At 42.9% G+C, this 12,511-nt stretch overlaps 1 protein-coding gene across 3 annotated transcripts in view; it reads left to right on the top strand.

The window, feature by feature from the left end:
* LOC127582385 (dedicator of cytokinesis protein 7-like) overlaps positions 1-12,511 on the top strand; it is a 151,379-nt gene that overhangs the window by 122,653 nt on the left and 16,215 nt on the right. For all 3 annotated transcript variants that reach the window (XR_007958109.1, XM_052037571.1, XM_052037572.1), the window contains exons 32-38: positions 349-448; positions 3,434-3,530; positions 4,578-4,712; positions 8,640-8,786; positions 9,706-9,864; positions 10,873-10,973; positions 12,126-12,318. Coding sequence is in view for 2 of the 3 variants with exons in the window: in XM_052037571.1 (XP_051893531.1) it covers positions 349-448; positions 3,434-3,530; positions 4,578-4,712; positions 8,640-8,786; positions 9,706-9,864; positions 10,873-10,973; positions 12,126-12,318 (932 nt within the window). In the remaining variant the exon portion in view is untranslated. The remainder of the gene's footprint in view (positions 1-348; positions 449-3,433; positions 3,531-4,577; positions 4,713-8,639; positions 8,787-9,705; positions 9,865-10,872; positions 10,974-12,125; positions 12,319-12,511) is intronic.

A 12,511-nucleotide genomic window follows, 5' to 3' on the forward strand; every position in this document is an offset into this window, starting at 1 on the left:
TTTCTGACTATTTGATACCGTCTTGGACTATTTTATTACAATAAGGTTGCTATATAAATGCGAAGTACTGTTGTTAATCTCAGCAAACTGCCTTAGATTGTTGAATCATGAAATTATTGACGCAAGGAGGCTATTTGGCCCATTGTTGCAGAGCTACCCACAGCATGCAGAATTTAAGTGAGGTCTGTACGTAAAATAAACCTGGTCTTCACTGCTGAGATGGATGTCCTGTACCAAAAATTTGGCCCATGGTGCATAAATTGCAAGCAGTATGAAAGTCCTACCCTGGCCAAAGTTTGTGATTGTCTCTGCTCCTTCTACATCCCTCACCTAAGTTATTTGTTTCAGGAATTGACAGGTTGTTCCCTGGGATGAATGTGGGCCTTCAGGAGAAGTTACGCTGGAGGAAAGACCTGACACAGTGGCGCCAATCTATCGGCAAAGACAAGTAAGAAGATTCCATTTTCATCATTCTTTGTATTTTTGTGTGTGATGTACTTAGTTTGGTTATTAACGTATGTATTTGTGCGTAGTTGCATATGGGGGTACAATTATTCTTGACAAGGAGTGCAAAATAGATGCATGTGAATTGGCAGTCAATCTTGCACTTTGCATCATGTTCCCTTCCACCGAAGTTTGGCCTCAATGCTTTAAGATGGGTAGTCAATTCAATACAACCCATTTCATACTCAATGCCAGATTTACCCCCAGTGTGATCTTACTCATGTGCGTAGCTGTGTGCGCTTGTGTGTGCATGAGTGTTTGTGTGTGTGTGTGTGCGCATGCGCACGGCTGCATATGTGAGTGTGGGTGTGTGCCTGTTTGCGTGCATGTTTGCATGCGTGACATTAGCCTTTGCATGCTTGCCTACTTCCCCTTTCAGCTGATTTCTGCTATTGCTGACTATGTCATTGTCGGCTATTTCTGAAGCTACCTGTAGCTTACATAGAATCACTAGAGGAAACAAAAGCCTGATTTTCCCTACCCAGCGTAATCGTATGCATCTATTCCCACGTGAATGCAATGGCTACACAGGGCTGACCAGCATTTCCACTCAGATTCTGGAGATTACTCTAAATCTTCCATCTTCTCCCATTCCCCCAACCCCAACGGTGTCCCTTGGGTACCTGATGCCCTTTGTATCACTCACACATGCCCCTCCATGATATGGGAGCCAAGATTGTGACTAATGACTGGGACTGGCAATTCTGCTTGGATATTTCATTGCATTATCTTGTCTCTGACTGCCATGCCCAGTCAAGCAGCCCTTTTCTCCAGCACTATTCTAATTAATGGACATATGCTTTCAACAAACAGTTGAAAAAATATTTTTAACGCTCCTATAATTTTTCTCCCCAGTTACTTACATAAGAGGACAAGAAATTAACCTTTTAATTCCTGGCAACTCCAGGACAAAAGGAGGAGAATTAATAAGTTGAGCGCTGGGTGACACCAATGCCTCAACCTGCCTGTCCAACTTCCTACACACAGCAGTGACAACTTTGATTCAATTAGTGCCTTTATTTCCTCAGGCTTTTGCTTCCTCTAGTGATTCCACCTAAGCTACAGGTAGCTTCAGAAATAGCCCACAGTGACGTAGTCAGCAATAAGAGAAATCAGCTGAAAGGGGTAGTAGGCAAGCATGCAAAGGCTAATGTCACGCATGCAAACATGCACACAAACAGGCACACACCCACACAAGCAGATGTGTGCGCGCGCGCACGCACACACACACACACACACACACACACACACACACACACACACACACACACACGTGCACACAGCTATGTACATGAGTAAAAGATCCAACATCCCTGCACATGCATATCCATTGTCAGGCAATCTTCTGAATCAAGCTGCTTGAGGAGATAATAGGCCAGTTGACTAAAAGTTTGGTTGAACAAGAGTATACCATGAAGGAGGGAAAGCTGGAGAGGGTTGAGAAGGGAAGTTCAGAGCTTGGGGCCTTGCTAGCTGAAGTCATGGCTGCTAATGATGTCATGACAGAAAATAAGGATGTGTAAGGGGCAGAATCTGAAGAGTATTGAGATTGTAGAGCATTGGAGAGCCATTGGATGACACAGAAACAGGAAGTGACAAAGCCACAGAGGGATTTGAAAGCAAAGACTCAGTGGACAGCCTCAAAATGAGGAATTCATTTTGATGTTCCCCTCCCTTGCCTTGGGATACTGAGGTGAATTTTTGTGTGCCTGCTTGACTTGGACCTAGGCTGAAATCTGTGTCTTGTCTGGTTCTCTGTGGCTAGTTGTACGCTGGATAAGCTCACTGCAATTACAGCTCTCAGGAATTCATCAATTTCAGATAATTATCCTTTACAATTTGTATCAGAGTTGGCTTATTCTGAATGACAGGCCATAAATCTATGATGTTAGCTCTGTTTTCTCTCTCCAGAGATGCTGCCTGTCTTGCTGGGTATTTCCAGCATTCTCTTTCATTACAGATTTCCCCAACAGCTGTCGTGTTTTGTATCCCATAGTTCCAGTGCTACAGCCACCTGACCAGCTGAGTTTTCCCAACATTTTTTGTCTGTATTTCAGACCTTTTTAATTTTCCCTCGATCTGGAAGTTCTGGAGCAGCACCTCCAGAGACCACAAGTTTTGATAATGACTCACGTACATCCTGTCTACTTCTCATCAAAGTTTGTTTGGGTGTTGAGTCTCCCCCAGTTGCCACTTTTCAATGTGTTACCTTCCTTATCTTGGAGCCATGGGGAACCTCCCTTTTGCCTCCTCCCTCAGCTGTGAAGTTGGGAGATGGAACCCCACACACATTGAAGCAGACAAGTTGTTTAGCAGTCACTGAACTGTCAAGGGAGGCTCAGTCAAAGTTATAGGAGGCTGAAAGGACAGTTTATTCTGTCTGTGACTTCTGTAAATTGGCTTACGTTAGATGTGAACCCCTATAAGAATTGTACCATTTAACCAACTGCTTGCTGTGTATATACTGCAATGATATTTAAGGTAGAACATTCCAGAAGCCTCTGGGGAGATGCTGTCTGTCTGCATGGAGGTAAACGCATAATAGAGAAATGCTGCTTTGCACAATGCAAGTTCTTTTATATATAAATTACCGTTGTCTGACAGTTCAAATAATTGTCGGTCCTCTTGTATATTAATGAGTGAATGAGAGAGAGGGATGCCAAGAAAGTAACTTTAAATAGAGGATGGTGAATGTGAGAAATGGTCTGCCTGGCAAGCTAGTGAGTACTCACTGTATCAGCAAGTTTTGGAGAGGGTGGGTAAGTGCCTGAGGTAGTTCGTGTATTATCATGGAAATTATTATTTCCTGAACACTAGAATTGGGCCATTGGCCTTCACGGATCTAGTCTGGTCCTGCCTGAAGTTGGCACAGCTTGCTCGCAACTCTGATGTTAACCTAGTGACTCTTTGCTTATCTCTGCTATCTCAGGTTGAAGTTGGAACTGGAGCATGAAGCCTTGATCAATGGAAACCTGACCATGGAGACCAACCTGATTGTGTTGGATACTCTGGAGCTGATGATCCAGGTATGAAGTATTGTGTTCTTCTGTCCACCCACAACCAACCACCACCCTCCCCACCTCTCGTCCATCCTTCATCATGCTTAACAATTGATACGTTCATTGAGTCTTGGAGTCAGAGAGAGATACAACATGGAAACGAGTCCTTCAGCACACGGAGTCTATGCTGACCATCAACAACCCATTTACCCTAATCCTACATGAATCCCATTTTATTCTCCCCACATTCTCATCCACTCCCTGCTGATTCTACCACTCACCTGCACACCAGTTTAAATCTACAGCGGTCAATTAACCTACTAACCCACACATCTTTGTGATGTGGGAGGAAAGTGGAGAACCCGGAGGAAACATGCATTCACAGGGAGAGTGTGCAAACTCCACACCGACAGCACCTGCAATCAGGATTGAACCCAAGTCTCCAGTGCTGTGAGGCAACAGCTCTACGAGCTGCACTATTGTGTCTCCCCATAATACCATATAAATCATGTTATCATTCTCAAGCACTTAGAAATGGAATTATATTTTTCTTTTGAATTCTTGCTTTTAGAATACTATAGCTCAAGATCTGAGAAACTGTCCACAGATTGGCCTATTTTTAAATCATTGATAGTTGCAAAATCAAATGATCAGCATTATAATATTTAATCTGCAGATATCTACTTAATGGTTTACCCTACATTTGATTGTTTTTCCCTGTGATTGCCAGATACATTTATTAGTTCTTTTGCCTCACTAGTTACATGCTTTCACAGTCACAGTTACTGAAACAGTTCACTATTCCCCTTCTTAAATACACTGGTAATATTAACTCATGGGTTTACTTATTAATTAATACTGTGCATTGTATCTATCAGATATTCCAAGGTTCAGATAAGATTCAAGCACCGTTACCATGAGCCCCCTGTTTAGCAAGCTGTGTATTCAAGGAATGATTATTTGAAGAAGTCAGACCTTGGCTCTCACCCTTGGGGTATGAGAGGAAGGTCACAGGGCCACGACATTCCAGGACTGATTTCCACCAACTGTTTAACAACATTTTCATTGTTCCAGTTGACCAGCCCAATGCCTGAGTTTAGGTCTGTGGTCACAGGGGTCCTGAAGGTCTTGATTCACAGCCTGTCCTGCAACCAGAGCACTCAGTACCTAAAAAACTGCTTCAACACCCAGCGAGCCATCATTGCCAAGGTAACCAGACATTTCATGAACAGCAAGAACTTTAGAGAATGAATGAATTGTTTAATGTGAGTACTAAATGAAGTGGGTATTGGCCCTTATGTAGGCTTAAAGGGACAGCTATTCAGAACAAACCATTGAGGCACTCATAGAAACATTGAATAGTTACAACATAAGAGGAGGCCATTCGGCCCACCATGTTTGCACCAACTCTCTACCAGAGCAACTCTCTAGTTCCACTCACAGGGCCTTTCCCCGAAGCCTGGCAAAGTTTTCTCCACCATGTGCTTATCAATTTCTCTCTTGAAGGCCGCAATTGAACCTACTTCCTCTTCATCTGGAGACAGTACACTTCAGATTCCTGCTAAAAATATTTTTTCCTCATGTTGCTCTTAATTCTCTTCCCCATTAAGTTATACCTGTGACCTCTAGCCCTCAACCCTCCAACCAAAGGGAACATCCTCCCTCTATCCACTCTGTACTGACCCCTCATCATTTTATATACTTCTATCAAATCTCCCCTCAGCCTTCTCATCCAAAGAAAACAGCCCCAGCTTCTCAAATCTATCCTTGAAACTATGGTACGTCATTCCAAGAACCAATTTCATAAATCTTTTCTGGACTCTCTAATTCTTCACATCCTTCCTATAATGTGAATTGAATTCCAGAACTGAACACAAGTGCCCCAGCTGAGGCTGGACCCATGTTTTGTAAAGGTTCAGTATAACTTTCCTTTTATTCTCTATGCCTCAAATGATAGAATACAGAATTGTGTATAACTTATTAACTTTCTCAACTGCCCTGCCACTTTCAATGATTTATACACACATACCCCCCTCCCTGGTCCATTTACTCATGCACCCCTTTTAGAATATTTTCCTTTATTCTATATTGTTTCTCCTCATTCTTAATAACAAAATGCATCATTTCTCGTTTCTTCACGTTAAACTTCATCTGCCATGTGCCTGCCAGCTCGTTTATTTACTGTTGCTATCACTATCCCCTTCACAGCCCACAATACTGTCAAGTTTTGAGTCATACACTAATTTAGAAATTATGGGTTTGCACCCCTAAGTCTACATCATTGATATAAATCAGGAAGAGTAATGTCTTCCTAACACTGATGTCTGGACAACACCATTATCCACCTTCCTCGAATCTGACGAATGTCCATATGCATGACCCCCTATTACCTGTTACTTAGTCATCTTCATATCCATGCAATCAATGTCTCCTTTTTGATAAGACTGCCATGCGGCACCTTATCAAAGGCCTTCTGGAATTTCATGTACACAACCCCTGACAGCATTCTATCTGTTACCTCATCAAAAAATTCTGTTAAATTGATTAAACATGATTTGCCCTCAACAAGTCCATGCTGGCTTGTCTTAATTAATCCATTTTCCTCTTGATGGCTATTAATCCTACCCTGGATCAATATTTCTAAAAGCTTTCCCACCACTGGGGTTAAAAAGAACGGCCTGTAGCTGCTGGGCTTGTCCTTGAACAAGGGCATAATATTCTCCTTTCTGTGGTCTCCCACATATCCAAAGAACATTGAAAAATTATGGTCAGTGCCACCACGATTTTCTCCCCACACTTCCTCCAAAATGCTAGGATGCATCCCATCTGGTCCTGGTGACATACCCACTTTTAAGTCTGTCAACTTTTCTAATACCTCCATGCTATCAATCTTTAACATTTTCACAGCCCCAATTATCTCCTCCTTCATTATTACTTAGTAAGCGCCCTCTTCCCTTGTGAAGATAGATGACAAGTATTCATTTAGCACCTTAACAGTGAACTCAGCATCCAAGTGTGTTCCTCTTTTTGTCCTTGAAGGGCTCCATTTCCCTATGCACTGCCATTTTTGTACTACTAAAAGCTCTGATTCCCACTTATGTTGGCAGCTAATCTTCTTCTCATATGTTTGCTTTGCCTCTCTTATTTGAATTTTTACTTCCCTCTTGATTCTTTTGTAATCAGCCTGGTTCTCACTGCTATTTGCAACCTGACACTTATCACATGGAACACTTTTTGCTTTACCTCCTCTGTATCTCTTTCATCATCCATGGAGCTCTGGAATTGTTTATTCTTCCTTTGCCACTCATGGAAATGTGCATCAACTGTATCAGAAACATATCTTCCTTAAAGGCAGACCATTGTCCTGTTACAGTTTTGCCTGTCAACTTTCCTTTCCATTTTACCCAGGCCAGATCCATTCCTATCCCAATGAAATTGCTCTTCCTCCAATTAATTATTTATTCTTTTCATTGTTCCTTCTCTTTCCTATAGCTAACCTAAATCTTATGATAAGATCACAATCTCCTAAATGCTTCCCAATCAAAACCTGTTGCGGTTGACCTACCTCATTACCTAGAACCAGATCCAACAATGCCTCCTTCCTCAATGGACATACTGCTCTAGAAAATTATCCTGGACACCTTTTAGAAATTCTTCACCTTTTCTGTCCTTAATAGTATTATTATCATCATTTAATTTGGGCTAATAGAAGTCCCCTATTATAACACCCTATAGTTTTTGTACTTCTTTTAATTTCCCTACATTTGTGCTCCTCTCTATTTCTATTTCTCCCTCTCAGTGGTTCCCTATAGAATACACTCAGCAGTGTAATGTTCCCTCTACTGTTTCCTAGTTCTAACAGTTTCTGTCATTCACCCTTCAACATTATTCTTTCTCCCCAGCACTATAGTATTGTCTTTTATCAACAGTGCTACCCATCCTTCCTGAACATGTTGTAACCCAACCTAGCCATCCACTGAGGCTTCAATGCAACAGTGGTCCAAGACCCTTTCTGGAGCCCCTGATACCCATAGCCACACTTTCACCACTAATCTGATCACTGACCACTTTCCCCACTCACCCCCTCCCACTTCCTAATTGCCAATAAAGCTCCAGACTCCAGTTGGGTAAATGAGCTGCAGTCTCATTTGTGCTTGCAACCAATGGCCCCATCTTGAAACAATCTCCTCCCCCCCACCCTGCCCACCCAAAACACCCTAAACTCAGCCTCACTCCTGGATAGCACATTTTCATCCAGTAAATGTGCAAAGCCCATTCAAGACCTCAAGCACTACTGAAGGTTACAGCAATAGGCCTATGACCAAATCCTCCTTTGATGTGCCCCAGCTACACCCTTTAGTGTGAAATAGAATTTCTAGCTCTTTATGTTCTATTCCCCCCACCCTTAAAAAAAAGTTCCAAGCAGATTATTCAGTAATATGTTGTATTTTCAGTGTCCACCAGTCCCCAGCTTCTCTGATGCTCCATTTCCAGTCTCAGGTTATCTGCTTCCTGCCTATCTATGCCCCTCTGTCACTTTCTGTCCATATGTGTCCATCTAATTCTCTGTTTCCCTGAGGTTGCAAGCTGGGCATCCTGAAGCTCCACTGCAGATGCATTTCTTCTTTTTCTGAAGGCTCAGATGGGGAGAAAAGTCCTCTGATTAGGATAAAGTGGGATTCTGTAAGTTAACTAGATATGGAAAAGGACAGTAACTTGTTGCCATTGAAGAAGTAATCTCAGTTCTGCAGTTTGGCTGTTAGCAAATTAATACATCTGTGTGTTTGTCTTTATTAATGTTTGTATCTACTTTTGCATATACCTGTGTGTGTGTGTGTGTTGCTTGTTACTTATGTAAGCATGCATGTATATGTTTGAGCATGTATGTGTGTACGACTGCATGTGCATATTTGTGTATATATATGTATGCATATATATCTACGTGTGATTGTGTGTGTGTTGCGCTCACGTTTATGCCTGAGTGTTTTAAAGAATACTGATTGCCACTGAATTGTCTCAGCCTCCGTTAACACAAGTTGTGTGTGCTGCACTGAAGCCGTTGATTGGTTGTTGTTCTGAGTAGCTGAGCAGTTGCTTCTGCAGAGGTAACTGGTTGTTGCTGTGTCCTTACTGCAGTTTCCAGAAGTGCTGTTTGAGGAAGACTCGGAGCATTCCATGGAGCTGTGCTTGCTGCTGCTGCAAAGATGCACAAGTCACTTTGAGACCACACGGGTCCAGGCCTCAGTCTCCGTCTACCTGCTCATGAGGCAGAGCTACAAAGCAGTGAGTGAGAAACAGCTCGTGGGTTCCAAAGACAACTTACTTTCCAAATTTAATTTTCACAGTAATTTGGGATGTGAGCTGTGAGTGTCAGGTCTGATCAATAGCAGTTGAATAATTTAATTCATGGAAGAGTTAGTTGAAAATAAAAAAATGTGGATACTGGAAATCGAAGATAAAAATTAGAAAATGCTGGAAATACTGAACAGGTTAGGCAACACCTGTGGAAAGAGAAACAGTTAACTTTCTGGTTAAAGAACCTTTGGGAAAGGGAGAAAACAAGTTTATATCCTTATTATCTCTGCTTCCCTTTTTCAATAAAGAGTCTTGGACCTAAAACATTAACTCTGTTTCTCTCTCCACAGATGCTGTCTGACCTGCTTAGAATTTCCAGCATTTTCTGTCTTTATTTGAGTTAAAACTGCAAAGTTGATGAAACAGAAACAGCAAATAAGTTTCTATCATCTTAACAGTAGCTGTGAGCTGTGGCTGGGGCCACTTGAGCTCAGGTCAGTGTTTCTGTGTTAGTGTTCTAACATTTGCTACTTCAATATGGAAGAAATGCCTAACTCTTCACCATTGATCCTTCGGGCAGCGATGTGTTTTATTAACTGCACAGCTTCTGTAGATTTCAACCTTAGTAATGTCTTTGGTACTGTGGCACAGATAATTTCCTTGTAGGATGGGCCAGTATGGAACAGGAAGCCAGCTGCTCAGGTGGATTAAAAACTTATTAAGGTAGATAGAAGAAAGGTTGGAGATAAAGGGGCCCACACTCTTGTGTCAAGAGTTGGTAGAAAAACAGATCTGGAAATGATACTATATTGGAAACGGGTAATCAAACAACAAAATCTGATATTTAATGTGGAGCAGAATATTTTCCAGATAGTTTGACTGTTGCTAACCTGGGACTTGTGTTCAGCATTTTCCAAAAGCAAAAATGTACATCACCCTAACCCTGGCATCCTTGGCGGAGAAACTATCCAACCAAGACAAACAATGTCTCCAGACATCCCTCGGTATGATCCAAACTTACCTGGAAGCAGACAGAGCCATGAAGGGAACCAGCTTCCCTGGGCAGGTAAGGAAACCCTAAACCTTAAATTAACTTCAGTGCTAATCACGGGGCAAATGATGTGTTTCTTTTGTGGGAACTGTGAGATTTATGCTCTGTTTGCGCAGCAGCCTTGTTGGCTGTGAATTAGGTAGTATAAATGTTTCTGGTTCCTGGATCAGGATGCTAACATTGGTCTGGGGTATCCAGTCTCAGGACGATCTGACAGGGCCTCAACCTGGGAATCAGGCCAAGGAAATGCAGCAGCAATAAGCCTGAGCCCGGCCCATGTACATCTGAGTGTCCGGCTTGAGGCCTTCAGGCTGTTGTTGGAGATTAGCAACCCTGGTCAAGTGGGTGTTACATGGACAAGGCCTGAAGACAGATCAAGAATCCCTGGTCTTGGCTTCCTTTTTTCTTTTAGAGTTGGTCCAACATTGCCGCAGACCTTCCTGTTCTGGAGTCTATCTCCAACACTGTGCTTCATCTGAGGCCCATCAGATCAGCTCAAGGAGTCAACATAAAGAACAGTGAGGCAGTGGAGCAGAAACCTCTGCTCCTCTCAACACTAAGCCTGGGGCTGTTGCCAGCACAGACTGGCTGTGTCCACCTTGGAATCCCTGAGCCAACAGACCTTTGTCCCTCTCTGTCCTTCTGTCTGAGAAATGAGTGTGGCTATGCCAGCAATTATTAGGGAGTGGTTTGATGACTGCAGTCAGGGTGGGAGCAAGAAAGAGAGCAGGTGCAACATCTGGGAATTTTATTTTGTGAAGACAAAGGAAAATTTATCAATAGAATTATTCAACGATCTTTTCTCAAACTCATAACTACAGATACTGAAGGGCATATATTTTACATTTTGTAGAGAATGAGCAAACTCCAGAGATCAGGATTGAAGCTGGGTCACTAGACTGTGAGGCAGCAGCTTTACCTGTAGTGTGACTGTACCATCCCTTGTGGGTCTAAGTGATCGGTCTAATTGATAATATAATAACCAAGGAAGTAATCAATGGTTACAAAGTGACGATCTTTCAGGTGGAAGAGCTTTTACAGAATTTGAATGGGGTATTGTGTGACACAGTGAAGCTGCAGGAATTCCCCCAGGATACAGACATGCAGATCGACCTCATGTACAGGTAATACCTTCAAGGACATTGACCATCGCCTCTACTGTGTATGGTGTGTGGGAGGATTGTCTGGTGGTGGTGGGATAGTGACCTGTTAGAAAAATCCAATCTCTCCATTAATTGATGCTGGGCGGTTAAACACTGTTGAGTGACGAATCCAGTAATGTGGATCACCCATTTACCTTTGACCCTCAACATTTGGTAGCTTTTATTAGAGCTGATTCTCTGGGCCCTTGAGATAAATCTGCTGGTGATCGAAGCTGCAGCATACTGAGCTCAGCTGTGCCCCTATGATATAGGATATTGCTAACACGCAGGAAAGGATCACACTGTCACATCTGGCAACACAAACATCTGGAACTTTCAAACCAGTGTCATCTGTGATTTATCAGGATCCCTCGATTCTGACTGATTTCTCTGCACAGGCAGGGCTGTGTTATTTATTGTTGAGAGGGACACAGGCCAATCACCTGTCCTATCCTAAGCAAGTCCTGATTACTTTGCACACATCTTGGAATCAGCCAGATGGACGACAATAGACTTTCCCAACCCTGGATAATCTTTGTGTATCGATGATTCCAGGTTTACAACAATAATGGGAAAAACCATAGGAATCTTCTCGACTCTCTCTAAATCAAGAAACTAAATTTTTACAATATAGAAGGCCACTTGGTCCATCAAGTCTATGTTGGCTCACAGAACCCCATCAACCCCATTCCCCCACTTATTTTCCTATAACCTATTACATGCCCGATTCTCCAGCCTCCCACCTAAATTAGGAGTAATGTCCTGTAGTTAATTAATTTACCAGCATTACTTTGGAATGTGAGAGGAAACCAGCTCACCCAGGGGAAGCCCAGATGGAGGGTGCAAAGTCCACACAGGCAGCACCCAAGGTCAGGATCGAACCTGTGTTGCTGGAGCTGTGAGGCAGTAGCACTAATTGCTGTGACATCATTCTGCCCATACATGTGTAAATCCTTTCCTCCTTTACTGTGAAGGATATGCTTCACACCTACTAATTTGTGTCCAATTAACAAGACTGGGAAAGGTCCCTGATCAAAATCCAATAGTGTGACTGTGTAGTAAGTAAGGGAATAGGCCACTGTTCTGCTCGGGCGAGGTTATTTATTGGCAGTATGTGGTTTGTGCTTTCTCTAGAATTGCGAAGGGTTTGCAGAGTTACGTGGACCTTCGCCTGATGTGGCTGCGGAACATCATGACGAAGCACATTGAGAGGAAGTGCTTTGCCGAGGCGGCCCACTGCTTGGTGCACAGCGCTGCCCTGGTGGCTGAATATTTGAACCGTGTTGACGGATCTGTCCATCTGCCCATGGGCAGTGTGAATTTCCAGGTCAGCTTCTGCCAATGGGTGACAACAACAACTTGTACCTATGTGGCATCTTTTAATGTAAATTGATTGTATGGTTGACAGGTAAGGGGCGAGCATTCAACTTAAGGAGGATATAGATGGTATGGTCAATTGGGCAGAGAAGTGGCAAAAGGAATTGAACTGGGAGAAGTGTGAGCTCATGCAGCGGGGCAGG

The sequence above is a fragment of the Pristis pectinata genome, chromosome 24 (assembly GCF_009764475.1).
Source record: "Pristis pectinata isolate sPriPec2 chromosome 24, sPriPec2.1.pri, whole genome shotgun sequence".
Lineage (NCBI taxonomy): Eukaryota > Metazoa > Chordata > Chondrichthyes > Rhinopristiformes > Pristidae > Pristis > Pristis pectinata.